The 27008-nt window shown below is 38.9% G+C and overlaps 1 protein-coding gene across 5 annotated transcripts in view; it reads right to left on the reverse strand.

Moving 5' to 3' along the window:
- LOC107587062 (transcription factor SOX-5-like) overlaps positions 1-27008 on the reverse strand; it is a 105280-nt gene that overhangs the window by 49180 nt on the left and 29092 nt on the right. For all 5 annotated transcript variants that reach the window (XM_016274942.1, XM_016274858.1, XM_016274789.1 and 2 more), the window contains 2 exons: positions 18965-19163; positions 12440-12668 (listed from right to left, as the gene is read on the reverse strand). In XM_016274942.1, the coding sequence (XP_016130428.1) occupies positions 12440-12668; positions 18965-19163 (428 nt within the window). The remainder of the gene's footprint in view (positions 1-12439; positions 12669-18964; positions 19164-27008) is intronic.

The following is a 27008-nucleotide window of genomic DNA, read 5'->3' on the forward strand; positions in this document are numbered from 1 at the left end:
TTTGTGCTCTCCGCTCCATCTACCTCTTGCTCTCTCAAAGGTGAGAATAGCCTTACGAGGAGATTAGCACATGGCCCAGCCCTCTGAAAGAGAATTCTCTTAGAAATGCTGAAATCACTTAAAAACACTGAAAACCTGACACACTTAGGTTGGAGTGCTGGGCCTAAATGAAGATAATGAATCCTACATTTCCTCACACACCTGATTTGGGGTTTTTTTTTGTATTCCCTCTCGACTTGTAATGCATGAAAAAGAGAAGGCATGGAAAAGTAAACAGCCCAAGTTTCTGACCAATCCCTCGATCAACCATTTATCATCCACCAGTAATTAACCCACTGCGTTTTTCTGTGCTCTTGGCATTAAAAATAAGTAAACAGATATTTAAATGTGTGAGAAAGATTTGCCAGAATGTGTAACCTAACTGAGGGGTATGTGAATCCGGATGAAAGAAAAGGAGGTTGAAAAAGATCTAAATGAACGACAGGAACAACACTCTCTGAAACACAGCACCTCTGAGGAGAGGAGGGTGAGAAGACGAGAATAGGTAAAGAGGGGACAGGAAGATGAGGTCTAGCATTCAAATGGCAATATATATATATATATATATATATACACACACACACACACACATACATGAGATATAGTTTTATATAAAGATATAGTTTGGGGACAGAAGTGAGCTAAATCTGACAAAATCTCCTTTTGGAGACACACTAAAAGGTAAAAATTATTCATAAATGCATTTAAATGTACATGAATAAGTATATTTACATGTACATAGATACATTTAAATGTAAATTAAAAATACATTTACATGTACATAAATACATTTTTAAGATTTACCTTTGTTTATAGTAATTATAATTTTCTTTTCTATATGTCCTAATTTAGATACAAATATATATGTGTTTGCGTGCACAGATGCAAATCAACAGTACTATGTGAAATAATCAAGGTCAGCTGATGTACAGAACACATGCAATAATACACTGTGAGGGTTTATGGCTAGATAAAAACCTCATCAGGCTATATAATCTGTGTTACAAAGCTCAATGAGATCACTGCTTTCAAAGCATAAATCACTTTCTAAGTTCTTTATATCATAAACATTGTTTTAACATTCAATTTCATTTTACTTTTGACTATGCTCATGTGCCGAGGAGTTTCCTTTGTGCGTATGTCTGGATATGTACGTGCGTGTGCAGAACGCTTTGTGCTCATGACAATGGGCCAGGGAACAGACGGTGAGAGTGTGTGTATGTCATTGGCGACTGCCGTAGACTGGCGGAGTGTGTCAGATCCAGCCTAAAATGACTAGCAGCTGGGGGTGACAGTTGTTTTAACAGCTGAGCTGACAGGATTAATTCAAATGCACTGAAATCAAAAAGTGGAGAACACCTGTTCAGTCTTCCAGCAGTCCCCACGTCCAGGCAGGGGATCAGGCTCGGGCGTACAGCCAGGCTAGAGCTCTCTCTCCCAGAGAAGTGAGCTGGGTGCTCCGCCACCATGGGACAGGAGAAGGAAAAAAAAATACAGTGGCCGAATAGGAAGGAGTCCAAAAGCAAGGCAGAAAGAGAGACACATGAAGGGAAAGAGGGAGGATTGGGATCCGCCTTGCTCGTTTCTAAACATCTGGCTTAAATAAAGGGCCTATTTTCTGGCAGGCCGAAGGTTGCTGACCTAGGGCCGCTCAGCAGAGACAGATTGCTTCGTTTCAGAGTGTGCTGCCTGACTGCAGGACTGCTGGGGTTAATTCTGAGCTTCCCCCTCATGTTCAAAGACCCCCTACTGGAGCTTCATTCACTCACTGGTGTCCACTACCAGCCTTCAGTTCCATACACTCAAAACCAGGAAGTGGAGGGGCTGTACTGAGTGTGTAATATGTGATGGAGAGTCAATAATTGAGTGTATGTTCTGTTTACAATCCCCAGGGGAAGAACTTAGTTGGTCCTCACATTAAATTCGACATGAAATAGAAATTCACTTATTTTCTAAAAGCATTTTTTTTAACAATTCATCTGTGCATATCAGATTTATAGTTTTTAATTTTTTTATCAAAATGTCATAACTCGATTGAAAATGACAAGCGATTTAGTCCACTTAAACCCCACTCCTTTTTTTTACAGTTGACTGCAAACTCACATTCAGATTTGCCTCTATTCAATTAACAACTGATGGATAGAACAAAGTCCCCGCCCTACTTTTTTTTGTACATCACAATACAGATAAAAAGATCTGTGACTACTTCTGTTATATCATGACTTTAAGGCCTGAAACACAGTCTACTCAAGCATGTGAATGACAGTGCTTCTGGTTTCTGGCAGTTCAAGAATTTTACTTAAAAAATGTTAGCCTTTATAACTAGCTACCTGGAAATAACACATTATATTTTTCTCAAACCCACCCTGTCGCTGAATCCTCATTGGTCATGTTAGTCCCAGTGCTGATTGACTACACGATGAAACCGCTACTAACTCCTAAACCTAACCTAAACCCTTAACATTAGTATAGCATTGGTAGCACAACCTGATATATAGCTTTACGTTTTTTCATGACCGGATTTATTCATGATATTTCTGAACTCTAAACTGAAGTCTGAACTTTTCTTAATAGTTTTCTACATAATTGAGTTGACAAAAGAAATCAGCATGTATGTGTACACAACAAGACTGCACTTGCAGTGCATTAGCTAAAAAAGTTTGCGTACTTGTTTCTGGCATAAATTCAAACTGCAAAATGTCCAGACAGACTGACTTCTTTGTGTTTACCTTTACCAAAGACTTTTGTGCGAGTGTGTGTGCACTCCACATGTTGTGTGAAGGTGAGCGAGTGTGTACGCTGCCCCTGACATTTGGCCTGTGCACATCCACTGTTTGTTCTAATCTACTCCAACCCAAGCAAATACACCTAAATCTGCTTTGTAATTTACTTTACATATCCCTTTTTAACTCTGCTGAGGCTCAAGTGAGTGCATTTATGCGTGTTAGAAAAGGAGAGAATGGATTTAGATTTAGATTTACAGGGGCTTGTAACGGATATAAGGAAGAGATTTGCGAGTTGATGCGAGCCATGTGAAAGGCCTCTAATGCCACATCAAAATAACCAAAACCACTGACCCGCAATTACCCATAATGTAACAGCATGCCAAATCCTAGTGGTTCAACCATATGCATATGCCTGCTATTGCCATATTTCCTCTTGTCTCGATTCTCTTTACAGAAATCAAACACACAGTGTTTCTAAAAGTCACCAGTGCGATTGAGGGAATAAAAGTGCTGTGATGGACTCTCACGCGTAGGAGATTCAGAAAGCTCTCTATCCACTAAAGCCTGATTATAGAGAGGGGAGAGTGATATTTTATAGAGCTCGCTCAGTTTTTAAAAGTTGCAATGAATATTCATGGAATATTGTATTCCATTATTTAGCATTAGCTTCAAAAATGCCAACACACACAAAATAAAATTAGCATGTTAATAGATATGGGTGTGCTCTGCAAATTAGCATAAGAATCACGCAACTGCTCAACGTCTGAGAGCTTTATCGGTTTAACAACTAAACAAACGGTGAAGAACTCACTTTATTTGTGTGAACTGATTATTTTTTCAGAGGGCAGCCTCTCAGTACCAATTGCATGTGCATTAGCATACACAGACGTTCTTAAACATCTCACGAAATCAGTCATCATCTACACGTCTCCATAAGTAATATTCATATTATGCAATTCATAGGCACATCATCAAATCTAGCCTGGCAAACAGAGCTGCTAATATATGGATTCCTCATGTTCAGACCCTGCATTCAACCATCACGGCTCAGGAGAATTTCCAATTCATGCACGTCAATGACGCTGTGTGCAACTGTCCAAGTCTTGAGCCACAATGGTGTGGCTATGGAACAGTCAGCTCTATAATGGCCCTGCTATGGAGCCACAGTCTAATTCATGAACCTCCGGCTTTTGTGCCTTTCTTAATGCCACACCAGGAGGTCAATAACAAAACTTTCGACACAATCACAATCGCTCACACATAAGTAATGCACAAAGATGTCCTTTTCCAAGTCTCTAATCCGAAGTCCACACTTAAAGTAAAAAAGACCACAGTGCTGTTATGCCAAAAGCTCTAAATGTGTGTGTGAGAGTCCTCACAGCTTTTCCCATTCGATAAGCAGCATTCAGCTCTAATATCACCCATCCAGTGAGAAGGCTCATCCCTATTGATTGTCTTGTGCAAGGCAGCAGAAGAATACAAACTGAAAGGCAGACCCAAACAATTCAATACAACTGACTTGAATGTGCCTTTCATATGCTGGAACAATGGCACACTCACAATAGGGCCCCGTTAACTCTCATGTCTTCAGCTGTTTTGCCAACCTCAAAGGAAAGTACACTGATTTGGATTCAGCCGGAGATAAATAAGCAGGCATGCAATCGTCTACTTGGAAAAAAGGAGGCATCTTGTGCTTTTCTCAGTAAAGACTGACGGAGCTACTGAGAAAAATATCTAGCTTGATAATAGCTGTGAGTTAAAATAGCTGATGTTTTGTTGCACTAGATTCGGTAAACAGAGTTAGAAGCGAAACTTCATTCAGAAGGCGACTTTTTTTCTTTAGTGAGAGCTCAGGAGACTTATTAATCTCAGCTTTGACTCTGATATTTCTACTAAGATTCTTATGCAGACATAAAAATTAGACAATCATTGACATACAGTACAGTAAGAATTCAGAGGTATAAAATGAATGTGAATAGCACTGTGAAAATAATTTGGTTTTGGAAGAATTTGATGAGAAAGTTTTGAGGCTATTATGAAATGTTAGCTGACTTTGGTATTATGTACAAATCTGAGCATAGTTAGAGAGATTATGGAAATTTCTGTCAGGATAAACATCTGAGAAGCAGGACACTCGATTTAGATATCATTTGTAATTTTTCATTCTTATGAGTAGATTTAAATTCTGGCTGTCACAATTATAAACAAAAAAAAACACTTTTCAGGCACTAATATTAAGAAAAATAGAGCAAAGTCCATATATTTACAGTGATTTATTAGCTACTACATTTCTCCAGGTTACACCTCTGGCAACATTATTTCTTTCATAACCTCTACGGATCCATATTTTGTTTTGTGTTGCTCTCCATTCTGTCTTTTTCTGTCCTCAGTCTCTAACTAAACCCTTGTTTTTCAGAGCACGAGGGAAAGATAATGACAAACAATTCCTCCAAATGTTAATTTATACATTAACTAATTACTACCAAATGCTGGAAATTGCATATGGAAGTTGTTCTCTCACCCACGCTCTGCCTCTTCACTCAGACACTCTCAGCACTCGTAGCGTGCCCTCCTCGCACTCTCTTCTGTCAGGATAAACATCTGAGAAGCAGGACACTCGATTTAGATATCATTTGTAATTTTTCATTCTTATGAGTAGATTTCAATTCTGGCTGTCACAATTATAAACAAAAAAAAAAACACTTTTCAGGCACTAATATTAAGAAAAATAGAGCAAAGTCCATATATTTACAGTGATTTATTAGCTACTACATTTCTCCAGGTTACACCTCTGGCAACATTATTTCTTTCATAACCTCTACGGATCCATATTTTGTTTTGTGTTGCTCTCCATTCTGTCTTTTTCTGTCCTCAGTCTCTAACTAAACCCTTGTTTTTCAGAGCACGAGGGAAAGATAATGACAAACAATTCCTCCAAATGTTAATTTATACATTAACTAATTACTACCAAATGCTGGAAATTGCATATGGAAGTTGTTCTCTCACCCACGCTCTGCCTCTTCACTCAGACACTCTCAGCACTCGTAGCGTGCCCTCCTCGCACTCTATGTGCCTGAATTTGTCTCTATACAGCTGCATATGTAAGTCCTTTGGTAGTTTTGCTTGTTCAATCGGTTCAATCTTACTTGATACAGCATCCTAAAAATCTGCTAAAGAACCTAACTGTGCATTTTTGTGTGTGCGTGCAAGCACATATGAAAGTGAAAAGTGAAAGTGACGTGTGGCCAAATATGGTGTCCCATACTCCATAAACCATCCAAGTGCACACACACACACCGTGAACACACACCCGGAGCAGTGGGCAGTCATTTTTGCTGTGGCACGCGGGGAGCAGTTGGGGGTTCGGTGCCTTGCTCAAGGGTCTCACCTCAGTCGTGGTATTGAAGGTTGAAGAGAGCGCTGTGCATTCATTCCCCCCCACCTACAATCCGATTACCGAGACTCAAACCCGCGACTTTTGGGTTACAAGTCTGACTCGCTAACTATTAGGCCACGACTGCCCCACTTTTTATACCCCAAACATATGTGTGTTTGGGGTCAGTTATTGTGTGTGTGTGTGTGTGTGTAAGCACTCAGCAGCAGCAGTCGTATAGCGGATTAGCAAACCCCGGGGAGATATAGACAGAGATCCACTGCTGAACTGCTTCAGAGCTCTTCTACCCCTTTCGTCTTCATGGAAGAATGTATCCGGCCTTCTTATGCTCTCTCATTGAGGGGTATGGATGGGTGAGCCCCAGGCTAACAATGACAGGGCCTAAGTGCTGTCTTATAAAATGCCCCAGTGCCTCTGAACATCCCCCTCACGCACGTCTTACAAAAGACGTACACTCTGTGTAAGTGTGTGTGGTGCAGCTTTGCTCTGATCTTAAAACACCATTCAACGTGCCCTATGGTTCAGTGTCATGCTATAAAACAGTGCAGTTGCACAACTTACAGCCCACTGCGCATTAAAAGCCACCTCCAGTCTGACCCCAGACCGGCAGAGGCAGCGTGAGATAATAGAGGCATTCGGGCAGCAGCTGACCCCAGGATGGGCTTTGAAGCCGGAGCATCCCACAGAGAGAGAGGCAAGGAGAAGGACTCAATTAGTCAAGTCTAAATTGAACCATCAATCTCGGCTCACTCCATGGCCATCCGGTGCGAGGGGGCCAGCACTCGTAAACAAGACCATGCTTTTACTTCTAGATGGCTGTGCGGCATCTGAGGTGGAGAACTTTAAAGGCAACTTTAGGGGAAAATCAAGGAAAGTAGGGTCCAAAATTAACATTCGTCACATATATGCAGAATATTATATGTACTAAGCCACCAAAAATCAAAATATGAAGAATAAATCGCAATACTGTACTCTATGTAATTTTTTTTTTAATATTTTAGTTATTTTAAATAGTTATCTAAAAAAATATGATAATTATACATAGTTTGTTTATTTTTATTAATAATATTTATCTAATTTTATAATGTAGCCATTTTTTATTATAGTATAGATGGATAGATATCTGTGAAACTTTTGCATTATTTTAATTCCTATATATATATACATACAGACCAAACATATATATATATATATTCATCATGTTCATAGTTTATAAATAATATTTACGATTGGAAATTTTTCTTAATTTACCCACCATTGACTGGTATGGCAAAAATAACTTTATGGACTCTGGATGAGAGTTACTGATGAGAGGAGTGATCTGTTTTGTGTGGGGAGACTCGAAGAGAGGCACTGGAAGGTGAATGAGACCATTGTCTGTAAAGGGCTGTGTGACGTATGCTCAGCTTGAGAGCTCTCTGTGTGTGTGTGTGTGTGTGTGTTTGTTTGTTTGTGTGTGTGTGTGTGTGTGTGTGTGTGTGTGTGTGTGCATATTTTTATGTGGTTTATGAGTACACAAATATGTATATTAGTATAATAACATGTTTATGTGGTTTATGAGGACACAAATTTGTATAATAACATGGGTATGACATAGGTATTACAACGAGAAGGTGATTTATGAGAACATTTTCAGTGTCCCCGTAATTCAAAAGGCTTATAAACAATTCAGAATTATGTTTTTTGAAAATCTAAAAATGCAGAAAGTTTTCTGTGAGGGGTAGGTTTAGGGGTAGAGTTGGTGTAGGGCAATAGAAAATACGGTTTGTACAGTATAAAAACCATTACTCCTATGGAGAGTCCCCATAAACCATAAAAACAAACCTGTGTGTGTGTGTGTGTGTGTGTGTGAAAGGTTCGGTGCTCAGGGAACCAAAGCTTGGCCCTGACCATGAATCAAGCTAAGCCCAGCGCCAAGGCTGACAAACACATACACACACATGTGGACACTCAGGAGACCCTGAACATCTGTGCCCCACATAACACAGACTGCCAAGCACTAGTGAGGACTACATATCCTCCACAGAGAGCCGCGATCATACCATCAAAGAAGAAAGCTTCTCAAAGATTTGGAGTAGTTCACGATGAGGATGAAGTTCATTTGCAGTATAGCTGTCTAATTGCGGTCAGTCTTTAAGAGTGTGTTTGTGTGTGGATGGATGACACAGAAAGTCCTGTGTGTGTGTGTGTGCATATGTGTTTGCTGTCAAGACCCCTGAGAGAGACAGTGCTCCCTCTGAACCCCTGACAGCCCTCCTGCCCTCTTTCCATTACTAAAGATAATAACACACACACACACACACACACACACTCCAGCACGCTGCTGCCTGACACACCACACACACGCTGCAGGAAGCTGTTCTTGCTGCAGTTCTGAAATAATTTGCAGTAGAACAGGCATGAAATGAAAAAAAGGTGACTAAAGGGTCAGTTGACCAACATTTGACCATTTTGAGCCAATAACTGCCTGAGCATTGTCAACAGATAAATACACATGGCCTATTGTAATTTTTTTTGGTAAACTTAGCATAAACATTGTGTAAAGCAACAAAAAAAGAAATCAAAACATCCCTCGGACACCTCAATGGTTGTAGTTAAAAGTCAATACAGCATTACATATTTAAATAAATAAAACATATATAATATATATAGCTATTTAAAATATCTAATATCTAAATATCTATACAAATATAATTGAAAATAGAAAAAGCTACTTAAAGCCACTTAGACAGATTTGAAAATGGAGATGGAAACACTCTTATCTAATAAAGATTTTTAAGTTACGAGAGAATGCGGAATATTTTCTTTTTTTTAAATTGAATATTTTATAAATAAATATTTTAAATTAAATATTTAATATTAAATTAAATAGTAAAATAAATGTTTATTAATTTGCCAAATTGAGTTAATCTTATGTGCTATATATTATAAATAATGTTATGATGATCATAAATTATATATTAATATTTCTGATTGTAGTTGTCAAATATTATTATATATTATTATATAATGCCACCCTACTGTCTAGATATTGGTATTAACCATTCAAAAACCCATTTCGGTCGAACAAATGTTTTCCCACCTGCAGCAATGCAAAAATGTGTTTGTGCAGTAACAGGTACATGCGGAAATTGTGTCTGGATGTGCTGTATCATTGAGGCCAGTTGATTAGGGACGCTCGTTTACAAAGGCCAAATGCTCTGCTCTTGGTCAAATACACGCACACACATACTTGCCTGACCCAGTATAAGTCTGGTTGGTATCTGGTCGTAACAAACGACTCAGCTCGGGCTGTTTATCTGAGGGGAAGTGGAGCAGCATGGGGGGACAGGTGAGCAAACGGTTCGCTAACACGCTGACTAACACACTCCCCATTTCACACGGGGAGCGAGACGCATACGGCCCCCTCTCGCTTTTCTCTTACTGTTTTCTGACCCATTTCCTTTCCTCCCTGCCTTTCTATTTTCCCTTCACAAGCCAGAGCGCGAACGACTTTCGATGAATGTGCGTGTACATGCGAGTGTGTGATTGATCCGGCTAGAAGCAGCGTGTGAAAAAGAGAGGGAGGGCGGGAAGAGAGACAGAGAGAAAGGGAACGGTATAATAATACGGCCCTTTCATAATGATTAAAGCATTCATTAATTTTTCATCATAACCTGCCGTTTGCAGCTAATGGTCTTTGTGAGGTACACTAGCAAACAATGGACAGGCCAGTTGAAAAGGGATTTTTATCAGGCTATGAGAGTCCTGGCTCAATGCACTTCCCACCTCCCTCTCTTCATTTCTCTTTTCTTTTCTGCTTCTTTTTCTCTGTGTCTGTGCTTCTTGAGGGACCGGGGCTTCTTTTGTTAGCACATTTTATTTGAACAGAAAGTAGAGAGATAATGCGCTACTGCTAATGGACTGTCTTTGGGTTGCTTGCTTGCTTGCTTTCTTGTTCTCAAGAGTTCTATAAGTATCTTATTTGTCTTCTTATATTTTTCCTGGCTTCCTATATACGACAGCTGTTGAATTTCATAGCCAGACTGTTGGTTTGACCTTGTGGCTTTCTCCAGTGTAACTATTTTCTCTGACATAACTATTAAAATCAAATGTAAATGAGGCTAAATCCCCCTTGGTTTCATAGAATAGGATGATATTCACACAAATGAGCAGAATCAGTGCCAGAAAAACTCCAACGCCTGCCATTTACAAAGACGTACACATCATTGGCTAGTAGATCAGAGCTAAAAATGCTTAAAGTAAAATAAAATAAAAGTAAAAATTAAATATCTTTGGGCAACTCTAAATATGTTACTAAACAAGTTGGTTAACAGTTACACAACAAAAATAAGCACATATGGGAGCAAAATTGACAAACTAAAAGGAATTTTGGGACAATACTGCCTTGAAGAAAACTAATTCTTCATGTTTAGGGCTTCACGGGGTACAGCAGTGATCACACAAGATGAACTGCAAGCCTAAAGCTCTGAAGTTTGTGTGTTTTCTCACCCAAGACATTAAAAGTAATGTTTAAATTCTTTATAGGGCAAATGTCTTTATGAAACGTGAATTTGCAGAACTTGAACTTTGGTATGCACAGCGAAATGTTGTTGCATCAATATGAATGGAAGTCAGTGGAGCAAAATCTAGTGTGACCTCACCCTAAGACAAAGCACGGAGTAAGGCAACAGTTGTACAACACCTCCACACACCCATACATACAAAAAACTGAGCACTGTATATAAATGCTACAGTGAATGCTAGCTTTTATTTTTGTATCTACTTGTCTATTCATCCATCCATCGTCAGTATGTTCACATGTGTATTTGCACACAGACTGGCTAATTCACATAGGGAGCAGGTTCTGATTATTCATGAGGAACTGGCCGCTAATTACAGAGCAAGTGTGGTGTGATGTAAGAGACCAAGAGAGAGAGATCCTGTGGAAGGAGCTGAGAGCCGTTCTCTCAGTTATCAGACTGAAATGAATATGCAAAGTGTGGCACACAATGGCTCCGAACAGCTGATCCCTGCCTGCTTAAACAAAGGTCTGACTTTATCAACAGCTCTCATTAAGCAGAATTTGTTAGTCAGGAATGATGGGTATATAGATGGAAGAAAGAATGAGTGTGTGCGAGTGAGTCAGGGAGAGAACGAAAGAGACAGAATGGGAGATGCTCTCCGTGAAATCCTTCACACTTTCAGCCAGTATCACATTGTAATTTCATCACAATAAGACACACATGTGTGCCAATGTCTTCTGAAAATCTAATACAGTGAACTTTTTCCACCGACAGGGTGCCAGTGCTGGTCTCAGAGCCGATGCCCAATCTGGACCTGTGCCATGTGCCGTTTCAACACAGAAAAACTGGTTCTGGAAGAAAAAACTTGGCTGCCCAATGGCTCCTAAAACCTGCTGGTCTCCAACTTTTCAGAACAACAACAACTCAAAGCTAGATAGCTCCCACTATAATCAAAAAAACTCTACACTGGAAAAAACCCTGATGTGACAATGCTAAACAGCTCATGCTAAAATAAAACGATTGTTATCACAAAAAATATAAAAAGACTTTAATTTAATCAAAATATTTAAATATTTAATTAAATAGATTAAAATAAATAAATAAATGTTTTACATAATTTTCTAATAAATAAATATTTTTCCATGCCATTAAAAGAAGCTTGTGATAGTATAATGTAATGTTAGTCAGGAATTAATGTAATAATGCCGTCGCATCATCCAAGTGGATGCTGCACACTGGTGGTTGTTGAGGAGAGACCCCCCCCCACATGATTGTAAAGCGCTTTGGGTGTACAAAAATACACAATAAAGCGCTATATAAATGCATCATTCATTCATTCATTCCTTCATTCATTCATAATAAATATAAACAATTCTTTCAATGACATCAAAAGTATTTATAAATGAATGGCTATGAATTTTTAAATAAATAAATATTTTTCCCATGCCATTAAAAGTAGCTTGTGATAGCATAATAAATATATATTAATTCTTTCAATGACATCAAAAGTATTTATAAATTAATTGCTATGAATTTTTTTATAAATACATTAATCTTTGCATGGCATCAAAAGTAGCTTGTGATAAAGATGCTAAATTAAATGATTTTGTGTTACTGTATGTTCTCAAAATTCACAAACAATGACCACGGTATGACATGTTCATTACTGGACAGGTTGTATCGTTGTTCGGCTCTCAAGACTTTGAAAACACGCTGAAAATTTGAGTGAAAAGTGATGATGTGTGTCAAAACATTTTAAATTCTCCCTCACTCACCCTCTGGCTCGTTCTTGATGAGTTCCTCCATCTTGCGCTGTTTGAGCGTGTCGACCACGTCGGCCAGGCTGCCCTTGCGTCTCTCCGGGGTGCCCAGAGCTGAAGCGGAGCTGGGCTCGCTCCCTGGCCGCATGTACCCCTCCTCCTGCTGCTGCTGCTTACTGGGTGAGGTAGACGAGTTGTGCTGGGGGTAGGGGCTCAGGGCCAGGCCTTTACTGCCATCCTGATCCTGACAGAGAGACGGAGATAAAGACAGGGTGTTAAACAAAGCGATAAACAGGCCTTCACTAATTATTTTGTCCTGTTCCTGAGTGTTGAGGCATGTTTAGATTTACTTTCATCCTCATCTGCCCATCTGTACTGTAGAAAGTCTCTCTCTCTCTTTGCCTCTGTCGGTCTGAAGTCTCTTTAGACAAAATCATTAGTGGCGAAAAGTTTCAGTCGTTTCACCATCACAGGAACTGTCTCTTTTTCTGAGAAGGGAAGCTTTTCTACTTTGAATCAGCTCCAAACACACAAGAACGTCCAAGTTTTTCAACCGCATTTTTTCTTCTCTTCTTGACCAACATGACAGCTGTGATATCAATCACCATCTTCGATATTTCATGCATTGATCTTACGTCCAAATTTATAACAGTTCCCATCTTATGGTTTCTTATGTAATGTGGCTTGTACACTATACAAAGTGAAACTGTGCAGTTGTTGCCTTAAAAAGGGCTATTTCTAACTAATTATTATATTTATTATATATAATTATTATACGACATTTATTTTTTAATATTGGTGTTTTTTGCTTATGTAAGTATATGTACACATACTGTAAAATGGGTGGAGACTTATGATTATGAATTATCACACACACCACATTACTTTCGCCCAGCTCCGGATCTCCTATATAAAGTTGAATTACAAAACAAGTCAGGTATTTAGAGACCAGGTCAACAGTCCAAGTCCTTTAATCAGGGTTAATCTTTGGTTAATCCACATCTATTATCTACCTTACCACCCGCGTGACTGACAGCAGCCGAGCCAATTAGACAATAGCATAATCCCACTGACATGTTTGGATCCAGTGACCAGATTTACACCTCAACAATCAACATCAGCTACTTTGTGCCACCTGCATCTGTCATGCAAAGCAAAATGTCCTCAGTCCAAACTGAGGTTCACAAGATTGATCAAGTTTTTATAATTTTATTTTAATAATGACATCTGTTTTTAATCATTAACTCAGAGAGTGAACAGAGAGCAGCAGATGGTTCATTTACTAAAGCTTAATGCAACACGAATTACACAAGACTTTCACAAGACACAGAACAGTGGCAAATACAATTTTATTTATATCGGTAGAGTGAGACTGTTAGCCCCTCAAACAAAAGAGTTCATTATATGCAACATGCAAAAAGATTAAATGCTATAGAAAACATAATAATAATAATGTATTTATTTTCATTGTAATGTGCTCTTTTAACAGTGTTTTAATACTATTTAATTATAATCATGAATTTTTATGTTGATAAAATTATTAAATGACTAAATGTCTTAACATTTTTAAATGTTTTGACATTTATTTAATCTCAGACAATTATACGCAATTAATTTTTAATAACTACTATTTACAAAACAATTAAGTTTATACAACATGGAAATTTTAAATGCAATGGAAATGTTTTATTATATTTATTAAGTTATTATACGTTTTATTTATAATAATCATTTATACTAATGATTATTCATAGTTTTTATTACAGTACTATTACTAAAAAATTATATTCTCTTTAAATGTTTTTCTACTGTTTTATAATAATTATTTTTTTAAAATATATTTATAATAATTATTTTTTTTAATATATTTATAATATTTTTTATATTAATAAAATTATTAAATGAATGTTTTAACACTGAATGTTGCCATTTAATTTATTTTAGCCATGTACATGCCATTTAATAACATCAATAACACACAAAACAGACAAATAAACCAACATAATATTCAGATCTAGTACATACAGTTGTCAACACTCCATATATCCAGTTATACTGAACATATCACACAGATTGACTCATCACAATCCATCATCATCATCATGATAATAATAATTACGGTAGAACTAATTAAACAAACACTTTCACTTACTACAAATGCATACCGAGAGACATTTCACGTTGATACTCATTCACAAACAGACTGATGACTGGCAAGCTTAAAAGATCTTAACAGGCTTTTATGATACATGGAAAATATGACAGCTTGCATACTGATTCCCCCCCTTTTCCGTAATCTGCCTGCAAAAAGGCACGTTTTTCCAGACACACCCCTCCGTTTCATCCCTCTTGTCCCCATCAGCTCCAGTCAGGCCATTCGAACTGGGATTAGGTCACAAATGACCAAAGCGGTGCATGATCACCCGGTCATTTGCAAACAAAACTGTCAACTAGCTGTTAAAGAACTAACAGAGAAGAAAGATAGAATGAAGAGGGGAGGACGAGAGAGAGAAAGCTAGGGAGAGAGTGGGAACGAGTGGCAGAATGGCAGGCGTTTCTCTTTGCCTGCTTTAGTGTTGCATGCATCTTAAAACACGGTCACACCTGTCACTTCCAATCTATCTAATCCACTGCATACTTCAAACCGCAGCTCGCGTCTTTCTCCAGAGATGTCTAGAAAACAATTCAAATAGAAGGTGAGATGGTGGCGGAGGAAACAGTATTCCTTCGCTTTTTCATGTCCTTGGCCGTGACACTAAGTCTCGGACAGAGGAAGAAGCAGATGAGCTAATGGCTTATTTGTTGCTTTCTTTCCCCCATCTTTAAATATAAGGCAGTGAGTAACAGGTCTACAGTAGGGTTGATATTCAGGTTAAGTACCCCTATTTTGTCCACTGATTACGTGTGTGTGCATGATTTTCTGCCGCACATGAATAAGTGTGCAAAGCTGAGTATATGTATTTATATGCATTTCTGATGTGCCGTTCTGTGCGGTGTGGGCGGTTCTTCTTTTAGTTGTGCAGATGTCAATTATTCGTGGAAAGGCTGAAACTGCGTCTCTCTCCACGACCCTCTCTTCATCCTTAAACCACGACAGCATGGCGACAGAATTAAACAACTTTTGTTCTCTTAAGCTCATGTGTGACAGGAGCATATTTAAACACACTTCAACTCTTGCCAAGAAAGCAAAATGCCTTCTTTCCCCCTCTAGTTTTCCTCTCGTCTTCTCCCTTCAGCACAGATGCCAGCGTTCTTCCAAATGCCATCTTTTTTCTCCCTTTTTTTAATGTTTGTCCTGCCTGTGCTCCGCAGGATTCCAACCTGTTTCCCTCAGAGTGTTTCTCTCACTCCTTCTCTCTCACGCTTCCATATGCTAACTTAAATCCTGTTATTTTACGGATACAGGTAGCATCTAGCTAATGAGACTAACTCAATGCACAGCCGTGTGATTCTCTGGCTTGCGTTCACCACGCGCTAGGCAACTAACCTCTACGCTTGCTATCAGTTAAATTGTCAAGAGTCCCGCTGCTGAAACACACACGCTCGAGTTGGACATCTCTTCTCTCCTGCGGTGCTGATGCCTCGTCTGTTGTCTTAAGCCCATGCTGCTGATCTCTACCGTGTGTTCACAATCCGCTCACCTCTAAACCTGGCTCAACTGAGCTATTGTCAGCCCTGATCCTGCCGTGAGCGCGCACGCACACACAGGTTTGTTTTTATGGTTTATGGGGACTCTCCATAGGCATAATGGTTTTTATACTGTACAAACTGTATTTTCTATTGCCCTACACCAACTCTACCCCTAAACCTACCCCTCACAGGAAACTTTCTGCATTTTTAGATTTTCAAAAAAACTAATTCTGAATTATTTATAAGCCTTTTGAATTACGGGGACACTGAAAATGTCCTCATAAATCACCTTCTCGTTGTAATACCTATGTCATACCCATGTTATTATATAAATTTGTGTCCTCATAAACATGCACACACACACACACACACACACACACACACACACAGATGAAGATTTACAACGCTTCACATACTTTCAAACACCTTACATTGTCTCATTCCTGTCCTTCAGTAGTAGAATTCACACGAGGTTATGCAATAGAAAAAGACATAATTAGATTTCTACAATTTCGATGTATTGTCGGATTTGTAGAAACCTTACACATAGAAGAACACAAATGAATATTTGTGACACTGAAGCAAAACGTTCCACATAAAAAACAATTGATCAAATTTGAGTTCAATTTTATTTTTACTGATCTGACCATTTTGGCCTTGGATCAACAATACAATTCTAATAAATTATTTTATTATAATCAAAATTATTATAAAAACTGAATATATATTTATATATATTTAAAACTAATAAAAAAATAAAAAAGTATTACATTAAAGTAGTTAAAATATTAAATAAAAAATATATGAAGTTAGAAATATAACAAATTATATTAACTTTTAATAATGTTTTGGAAAACTAAATTTACGTTCTATGAAAAAGTTTTTACAAAAGCAATCTTTTATGAACACTGTACAGGAGTCAGGTTAAAGGGTATTTTGTTGTTTTTGACATTAAAAGGCTGAATTTGACGCCCCTAAGAACAAATATTAAAGTGAAACACATAAGAACACGTCTTCCCTTAATGCCTCTCCTCATTAACCGAACAAAAGGGAGAGTAATTAACACCTCGCTATTATCACCCGTGTGTAAGGCTCTTCCCACCTTTCAGTTTCAAAGCCTTCTACTTCCCGCCTGTAAAAAACTGACAGGAGTTTACAGACCGCCGGGGATGCGCACAGACTTCTATTGTAGCAGGTTGCAGGTGCTTCAGCTCCACTGACCCCATCATCCCGAACGCGCGTCTCTCTCTTTCCCTCTCAGGATGAAGAGGTCAGCGGAGTCTGAAGCGCGTTTGCGCTGCTACCGGGTTAATTTACAATGACAAGATAAAGCGGTAATCTTCCGCTGCGCGTTACCCAGGGACTCGCCGAGTCGATTTACACTTCCCTATCACTTTATACAATTGCCGTGACAAAGCCCCTCTGAGTCCCCACTCGTGTAAATCTCTCTCTCACTCAACTCTTCTGCCAGTCAGCGCGGATCGGCTCAGGGAAACTTAATGTCTCACACATGCCAGCCTGCTTTCCCCAAAATCCGCCCGTGCTCGAGACGGATACGCTTTATTAATCCACATCAAATACAGTGCGCATGTTTTTTTTAATGCCATGTCTGTCATGTCAGCGCGAGAGACAGCAGTCTAGTCTTTCAGATAACACAACAATTACAACCACTGCACTGCTGCGGATACATAATTATTCACATTATGATTAATAAGAATAGCAATCAATTGTACAATAAACATTTGTTTGGTTTCACGAGCAAGCCAAAAGCTAATCTGTCAAGTCTGAACTTACTACACTATCAGAAAAATGCTAAATTAGTTAGGGCAGGACCCTCAAAAGATCAAATCTTTGTGCATTACCTTCCCATTCACTATTAAAAATAAAGGTTCTTTATTGGCATCTGGTTCCATAAAGAGCCTTTAATATTCATGGAACCTTTCAATTGAACAAAAGATTCTTTACATTTTGAAAAAAAAAACTTATTTTAAGAACTGTTTACTGAAAGGTTCTTGGAAGAAACTAAAAGGGCTCTACAGCATCACTGAGAAAACCTCCTTTTGGAACCTTTATTTTTAAGAGTGCTTAGTACTTTAAGGTACCAATATGCACCTTCCTGAAAGGTAAAATTTTTGTACCCTTCTCCCCAAAATATAGTAGTTTAACAGCAAGCTACTCTACAAGAGAGAACCGACAGTCATAAACAAACACACCACGCTGCAAGCTGAGTGTATAAAGTGAGAACGAAGGAGACGCTTGAGAGAGAAAGCTCGAGGAGACTTTGCTTTATTGTGGGAAACGGTTCCAAAACGGCAGAGTCCAGCGTGCCCTGTAATCACAGTTAATTGCAGAATTAGCTTTCTGTTAAGTTCCTTAAGTACTGATTCATTGTTTTACAGCCGGATTGATTCCTAAAGCCTGTGGCGACATAAGTTTATCGTGAGAAAGAGATAGCAGAATCGGGCGAAAGGTCACTGTAGAGATACTGGAGCTCATGTGCGTGTTCACGTGAGGATGACAATCACAGGGTCCATCTCACTTATATTTCATCTTACGTCTTTAAATAAACAGCTTTAGGAACATCTGATACAGTCTGTATCCTTCATGACTACAATGACCCATCATGAACTCACACTCCAAAATGACACATGAACTGTTAAGCATGAGTCATTTTGGCCACATTCAAAGAGACGACCTGTCTCGTTGCATCTGCCTGACATCATCGAAGCGTGATGGCATTTCCACACCAAAAGTGCAAGTGAGAGAGAGAGACAATGGGAGAGACTTACTCTAAGAAGGAGGAGTCAATCAAATGCATATTAACCAACTGTGAGGGGCTGATATGGGCTTTGTCCAATCGTATGAGAGAGGTTTGAGTGTATTCGGCACCTCGTGGGGGGGCCGACTTACCATGTTCGCGTATAGTGTTGGGGGGCTGTCGAGCAGTTGTGGAGATCGCGGGGACACTTTGCTGCAGTACGAACTCAGGGGCAAGTGAATGACAGCATGTCCGTCAACCTCTTCATCCTCCAGTCGCTGTCTACTCGTCGCCATGACTACCTCTCCATCTGTTCCCCCATATGGAGAGGCTGGTCGCTTGGAAGACATCCTGGAAAAAATGAGAAAGGAAAAGTGACTGAGGCATTCAGGAAAGACATGGCAGAGACAGAGACGTGGCTGTTGTTTAATTGTGAGTGACATGTACGGGAGAATTTCAAACACACACACACACACCTGACACACACTACTCGCATAATGACAGCCATCAATGCCATAGCTTTGTCCACATCCATTCTTCCATCAAAGAGACGTCCCACCTACACTATCACAGAGCCATTTACTGTAGCATCACAGCACACGATGTGCTTAGCAAGCCTGTTTGATGTAAAGACTCGAGCGGCCCATTAAAGAAAAGTGCAGACGGCCCAGCGCACATCAAATATCAGGTTAGCCAAGAACACAGACAGACAATGGTGTGTGCGTGAGCACCGTGTGCCACAGTAGATGTTAATGACAGTGTATATGGTGTTGACAATGCCAGAGAAAATAGGCCTTGATGATGGTCTGTGTTCCTCTGATACCGTCAGGAAGAAAAAGCATTTATTAAATGAACTCTCTCTCCTACAATGCACGGGGTGGAAAAATGAATATGCTCTTGTAATAAGATTTTATCTGGCTTACGGCATTGCCTAAGTGCTTTCATAGACGCTTCTCAGCCTTGGGGCTAGTGTTACTATGGCCCTGGGGTATAAGTACCAGTCTTTTAAGAGGAAAAAGACAGACAAGGATAAAGAGAGATGGAGAGAAGTACTTTTATTTGGCTCCTACTCTGCAACTTAAAGAACTGGCAAACACATTTTATTTGACTGCAGTGTTGTAGTAACTTTGCTTTTCCCCAAAAGCTGTTTAATAAGCAAAGTTATGGAACCCCATTCCGTATACTATACATAATATTATATATCATAATTATTAAAATATATACTACATACACAATTATTTTGCATAATTGCAACTTAATATCTCACAATTGTGACTATTCCTCATAATTCCTAAGTCTCACAAGTGTAACTTTATTGTTCAGTATTGTAACTTTATATCTCGTAATTGCAACTACTGCTATGGCAACTTTATATCTCACAATTTATTTTAATTTTTTATTTCTCACAATTTTGACTTTATTTCTCTTAGAATTACAAGTAATTTTATGACTCATAACTTTATCTTACAATATCTTTCTATATATCTTAATATAACTTTATATCTCATAATTGTGAATTATTTCTCGTAATTGCTCACAATTGTGACTTTCCAATAATTATGACTTTCTCAAAATTCTACTTTATTTCTCATTTCCTGTAATTGCAACTTTTTTCACAATGTGACTTTATATGTCATAATTGTGAATTATTTCTCGTAATTGCTCACAGTTGTTACTTTCTCATAATAATGACTTTATGTCTTCAAATTGTGACTTACTCATAATACTGACTATTTCACACAACTGTGAATGTATTTCTCATTATTGCAACTTAATTTCCTGCAATTGCAACTTTTTTCTCAACGTGAGTTTAAATCTCATAATTGCAAGTTCATATCTCATAATGTCACTTCATATCCCGGAACTGCGACTTTATATCTCACCCGTGATTTTAGAACTGACTTTACAGCTCACTGTTTACTTTAAAAACTTTCTTTTTTTACATTTTATATCACAATTACTTGATATATTTTATGATCTAAGGTAGAAAAATTTGATTTACATATAGTACAAAGTTGGTGCAATAGAGAGGTTACTTTTTGTAGCACGAATATCTTTCATCAACTAGCATCCGCAGTCTCGGGTACAGTCCAGATTGCGTGTGCTGAACTGCATGGTATTCTCATAGCTCTGGTCTGACTCAGACGCCACATCTGGTGGAGTTCCTGAGCACTGCTAAGGTTTCTCTTTCTCTCATTTACTGCTTATTTGGTTTAGTTTAGCTGTAAAGACAAACATCATATAATGTTTCTAACTGTCTGGATGGGATAAATAAGACTCACCTCAATCAAACCCAAGGCTGGCAGCTATGGAAATAATGAAGACATGCTAAAGACCACTTCGACTACACTCTTAAAAATAAAGGTGCTTCACGATGCCATAGAAGAACCTTTAACATCTGAAGAACCTTTCTGTTTCACAAAAGGTTCTTTGTGGTGAAAAAAGGTTCTTCAGATTATAAAAAGGTAAGAAAGAGATGGTTCTTTAAAGAACCTTTGACTGAATGGTTCTTTGTGGAACCAAAAATGGTTCTTCTATGGCATCGCTGTGAAGAACCTTTTGAAGAACCTTTATTTTTAACTGTATAGATGAGATGAAGTGAAGAGTTAAATGATAAACTATGATGCAGATGTCATACTCCTAGAGTCTGACAGTAACTGCTTTGCCATAAACACTGTAACACAGGTGTGTGATATGTACAATTGTGAGTATTAGTGACTATATCTGTGTTAATTTGGCTGTACGAATGTGAATGTGTGTGAATGGGGTACCTTGGCTGTGTGCTGGTTCACACTGGGGCAGTAAAAGCAGTCAGTGCAGCTGTATAAACTGCAGTTGGGCCTTCAGAGCCGCACGGCCTGTCTACCCCTCCACCAGCACTGTGTTTACTCTACCTCCAGACACTCACACACACTGGGCCCTTTTGTTTCACTCTGACACACACACCTCTGTGCCGCTTTCTCTAAGACACCAACCCCCAACACACACATCAGGACCAACAAAGACACATACATGACCCTCATCTAAACATAGGCAATCGAGAAACAGTTCTTATTGGAACCAGCAAATTGCCTGTCACATCTAATTCGAACCAGAGAACTGTTGTCTTAATAACTGTTTAGTTAAGGTTTGTAGTAAAATTAATACTTAAAAAAAAGTAAAAAAAACAACAAAGTAAAACAACGGGTGAGTATATAATAACTAAAAAATATTTTTTTTTTTAAAAAGGTCAAATACTTCCAAAACCGTTCTAAAAAGAATCATTAATGGAACCAGAATTATTTAGTGGAACTGGATTTAGAACCATCATTTTTCATGACTCATTCTCAAGGCAATATTCCTTACAAAAATACTCAGGAGTGAATTTTCAATTTAAATATATCTCCATTCAATTTACAACTAATTCACAGCTGTTTCCTATATCTGTGCATACCTTTAGACACGACTGCATTTCTTTTCCGCTCTTCCCTGTCTCACGCACTCTTCCTTTTGCCTCTTTCTTCCCTACTTCCTTGCCGGCCCACTGACAGAGGCTTTTCACAGCTCCTCTTGAGCAATAAAATGTCTATTTTCCTGCGAGCCTTTGAAGTATAATTACTATACAATTCCACTCCCCAGGTGAGCAGGTTATAGCCACTATTTCATTTAAAGTTGGCAGACCTGTCGTGGTGGAGAGTCTACATGAAACATTTAAAGCTTGTCGAGATGTTGGGATTAAAAAAGAGAGGGTTTTATTAAGCAGATAAATTGGCAGAAATGCTGGTCTCCAAGGTCATAATTAGCAGCCATTAGCATAATTTCACTCCATCCTTCTGTGGTTCCAATAAAGGCCGGCCTGCCAAACACACAGACCTTGTCCACTGACACACACACACACTCTCGCTAACACAACACAGACGCACAAAGAACAGTCTCTGAAGCTAAGACTTCCTTACAGGCTAGTCATGTCTGCTTATTTGCATTGTAAACTTTAACAGCGGTCGTCGCTCATTATCTGGTGGATTAATAACTTTATTGCCTTTCATTTTCACAAGGCTAAGAATTATGTTATTCATAAACAGCCTCGAATATCAAAGCCGAATGTGCTGATATGGGTGAGGTGACTAAAGGAACACAAATGAGTATGACAAATGTCAGTATAATCTCTAAACACCAGTATTATCCAGTTCGGGGTGTATTATCAGAGAAAATGCTATAATTTTTTCATATTTCGTAAACTTAAGCATTCACACCCCGTCCCATCGCAGTTGAGCTGCAGGTCTAGATGCTAACTTTCACGGCTAATCGTTAAAAGCTAATGGCCGCCCCACTGGTGCGCCACTCGGCCCCCTCCTGCAGACTGCGTGCGTTAAGCCCAGATTAAAGGCACACTTCCCCTTTGAGTTTAGACGCAGATTGAGCGCTCTCCTAAGTCCCTCTCATATCACATGTACATTTCTCTGCAGACGCTAATCGTCCAAAATACAGGGTCCATTAAACAGTGGAATGGAGCTGCACTTTAAATACTGAATCTAGGAGCTTTACCTAATCACCATCAGCAGTGGTTAACACTCCAGAAGTGCCTCTAATGACAGGACATAATTTAGAGGCTAACGTGTCACATACGCACACACTCGGATGTGCGCGGCCCACGGAAAAACTTGCATGATGATGCTTTGTGGATGTTGCCCGCATGCCTATGATAAAACACATTTAGATACACAGAGCGTAATTGAAAATATCATGATAGGCAACTTCTGTTGTTTTTATATAATGCTGATAATATTAATTATCATTATTTTATGTAATACTAATAAAACTTTGCATAAGAATAAAAAAAAAAAAATAATAATAATACATACATATATATATATATATATTTCTATATAATTTACAAATTGTATAAATTTAATATAAATGTAAATATAAATTGTGTCAATAAAGGTTTTGTCAGATTTAGCTCACTTGTGGGGAAATTTTATCTAAAGTAAATCAACACAAACAGTGCCATATCCCTAAAGCTTACTTTGACATTTCTTACAAAATACTTTTCTAAGGCATTATGCTCCCTTAAAAAATATATAAAAACATCATTACACTGGGTAAAGGTAAATTCCTGTGTAATATGATTATTTGATTAGGGAGGTCAGCTCTTCTTTGTTATCAGACTGTGGGAATGAAACAAAGTGTGTCCAAAAGTTCAGACAATCAGCCCGTTCAACACCGATAACAACAGTGATGCCTTCTGTAGGAAACTGAGAATACCTCACAATCCACTCAGACATTAGGAGAAGTGCTCATCCCTCTCTCTCCTCTTTATCTTCTGGTCCCAGGACGATAAAGTCATAGATAGTCCCCGTCAGAACATCCCCTTTTGCACAATCAACCATTTGTGCACAACTCTCTCTGTTTTGAAGTCTTTTAAGTATATTACTTTACAGCTATTTATAGCTCTCTCAAAAAAAGCGTCTGGCAGCAGGACGGAAGTGAAGAGCGAGTCAGAGAGAGTGACTCCGCTGAAGTAAATTCATCCGTAGTGCAAACTTGTGAGGGGTCTTCATCATTCACACCTTAATCACTAATCACAGCATTCACCGCTGCTGCTATGAGGGCACTTGGATTTGTGTGTGTATGGGTGGGGGGTGGGGTGGGGGTTAATTTACCAAAACATAATATAAATATATAGGCCTATCTGTATTGGATGGTAAAAAAAAATCTCACAAAAAACTTTTTCAGTTTTGTTTACAGCATCTTTAAGATGGCTGATGGCTAGTAACTGTGCTAAAAAGATTAAAAAAAAAATCACTCATAAAACCTTCTTTAAAAAGTCTACCACCCCTTAACGTCAGTGAATAATAATTTCACACAAGCATACATATCTCTAAATACACACATTATTCACACACATACTCAGAGAAAACACAAAGCTGTTTCTGTTTTTCCCTCTGACGCGAGGGCTGCAGGGTCACCCCAATTTCCTGTCCAGTATCGCCACAAAAGGCAAGAACACAGAGCCTAATGTCACTGTCAGCCATTACTGTTTAGGCATGGAAGTGAAGTCACACACTCACACACAGACACACACAACAAAATCACAAGTCATATGAGAAAAGGCGAAAACAAGCCCGCTCGCACACACAAACGCAAAATAAGCAATTGTGTGTGTTTGCCGCTGGGTGGACACAAGGCACCAGTGAACGCCGTGCCCACAGTGCCAAGGCAACTGCTGCATCAACACACACACACACACAAACACACACACACACACACACACACACACACACACACACACACACACACACACACACACACACACACACAAACACATACAGAGGGGGGTTGCCAGTATTTTAGTCATCACTTCATCTGTCTGCATAGTTTCCTGTCATCTCTCTTCTCTAATTCTTTATTTCTCTGGACTGACTCATGTTTTCACTGACATTTTACATATTACACACACACACTTGAAAATTCTATGAAAACTTTCTCAGCCTCTGCTTGTCTTCTTTTAGTGTGTGTAAGTGTCTGTAAATATGATGCCCCCTCTCAAATGCTTATCCATCATGATTTGCCCCCAGAAGCCCCTGCGGCTGTGAAAATGGGTGCTGGTATAATTTACTCCATCCATACAGGCCTGTACAACAATAAATTGGGTGTAACAGGCATATGCAAGTCTTCCACCCAGACTCCTCCTTTACCTACACGTACAGAGCCATTATTATACAGCTTGAGGGATCAGATAGAAAAAAAAAAGCATTTAGCAGAGCAGTCCATTGATTTTTATTATCCTTCCCATGATGCAGTTGTCTAGGCCCACACCTCTGACCTGTTGTCATACGGTGTCTTTTATTATCATCCTCTCGGTCTTGATAAATAAGACTTTAACCTAAACGGAACAAACTCAGTTTCCCTCAGTCTTAGCGGACGTCCCGACGGTCAGCTGAGCGCACAGGGGAGGTCTGGGAAGACTTCTGAAGGGGGGAGGAGGAAACACTTCAGCATTCTTCTCTGCTGACCCTCCTTTTTTTCATGGAGACACGGTTATCAAGCCGCGGCAAGAGCTCATAACACGGACTACACAATGGAGCCAGTCTGCAGTGAATGACTCAGTGAAGATCCAGAACCTCTATCAATCAGACAGAACACACACTCACACACACACTTTAAACCTAAATGAGGACATAACAGATTTCTAGTGATTTTATATGACAAACACACACCTTAACTCTATTCCTAAATGATAACATTCCTGAATGTCCCCAAAGGAAGTTTTTGTCAGATTTAGCTCTTGTTTGGGGACAAATCTGTACCCAAACTATAGCTAAGTACAAACACGCACACACAAACGTTTTTTTTTTCTATCATTGTGGAGACTTTCCGTTTACTTCTTTTGTTTTTCTACAAAGCTAAAGATATTTTCTTTCCCCTAAACCCCATATAAACTTTCTACATTTAAATGTAGACAATATTTATTATGTTTACTAAGCTGTTTTTCTTAAGGGACTACCCGGTCCCTACAACAGTCATTTGGTCCCCTCAATATAGAGTAATATCTTAATATAGTCCCTCAACCACAGACTTCAATTGTGTTTAAATAAAGCTAATTATGAGCACTATAGCGAAGCTCCGACCTTAACCCTTTAGATTTTAAGAATATATATATATATATATATATATATATATATATATACTAGGTCTCTGAATGTTCTCCAAAGGAAGGTTTTGTTAGATTTATCTCAATTTCATCTCTATATCTAAGTACATAAACAGACTCCTTCAGCTAGATAACGGCACACTTCGCCTATGCTACAAAGCAGTTTGCAAGTAATATGTGTTAAAGTGACAAAGGTAAATGCAGGCAGGTTGTTTAATCTGTTTTATCTTTGATGCAAAGCAATCAAAAATTGAAGTGCATCAGCCACATTTGTCACCAGCTAGTTCAATCACACACGCTTAGTACTGAACGAATCCACTGTGTTTTCTGTGTATCTTTACCAGTAAGAATTGACTGACCCGGAGACAGACAGAAAAAAGATAGAGAGAGTGAGATGTAACACATCCATCCATTAAAGTAGGGAGGCAAATGGAGAAGTGTTAAAGTCCCTTTCCCCCCTCTCTCACTCGCTCACAGTCTCTCTCTTTGAGAAATGTGACAGTTTGGCCATAGAATCTCCTCTGTGCTCCCCCCCCCCCCCCCACGCTCCCCCCCCCCACCCA

This window comes from Sinocyclocheilus grahami, unplaced genomic scaffold (genome assembly GCF_001515645.1).
Source record: "Sinocyclocheilus grahami isolate Dianchi unplaced genomic scaffold, SAMN03320097.WGS_v1.1 scaffold1.1, whole genome shotgun sequence".
Lineage (NCBI taxonomy): Eukaryota > Metazoa > Chordata > Actinopteri > Cypriniformes > Cyprinidae > Sinocyclocheilus > Sinocyclocheilus grahami.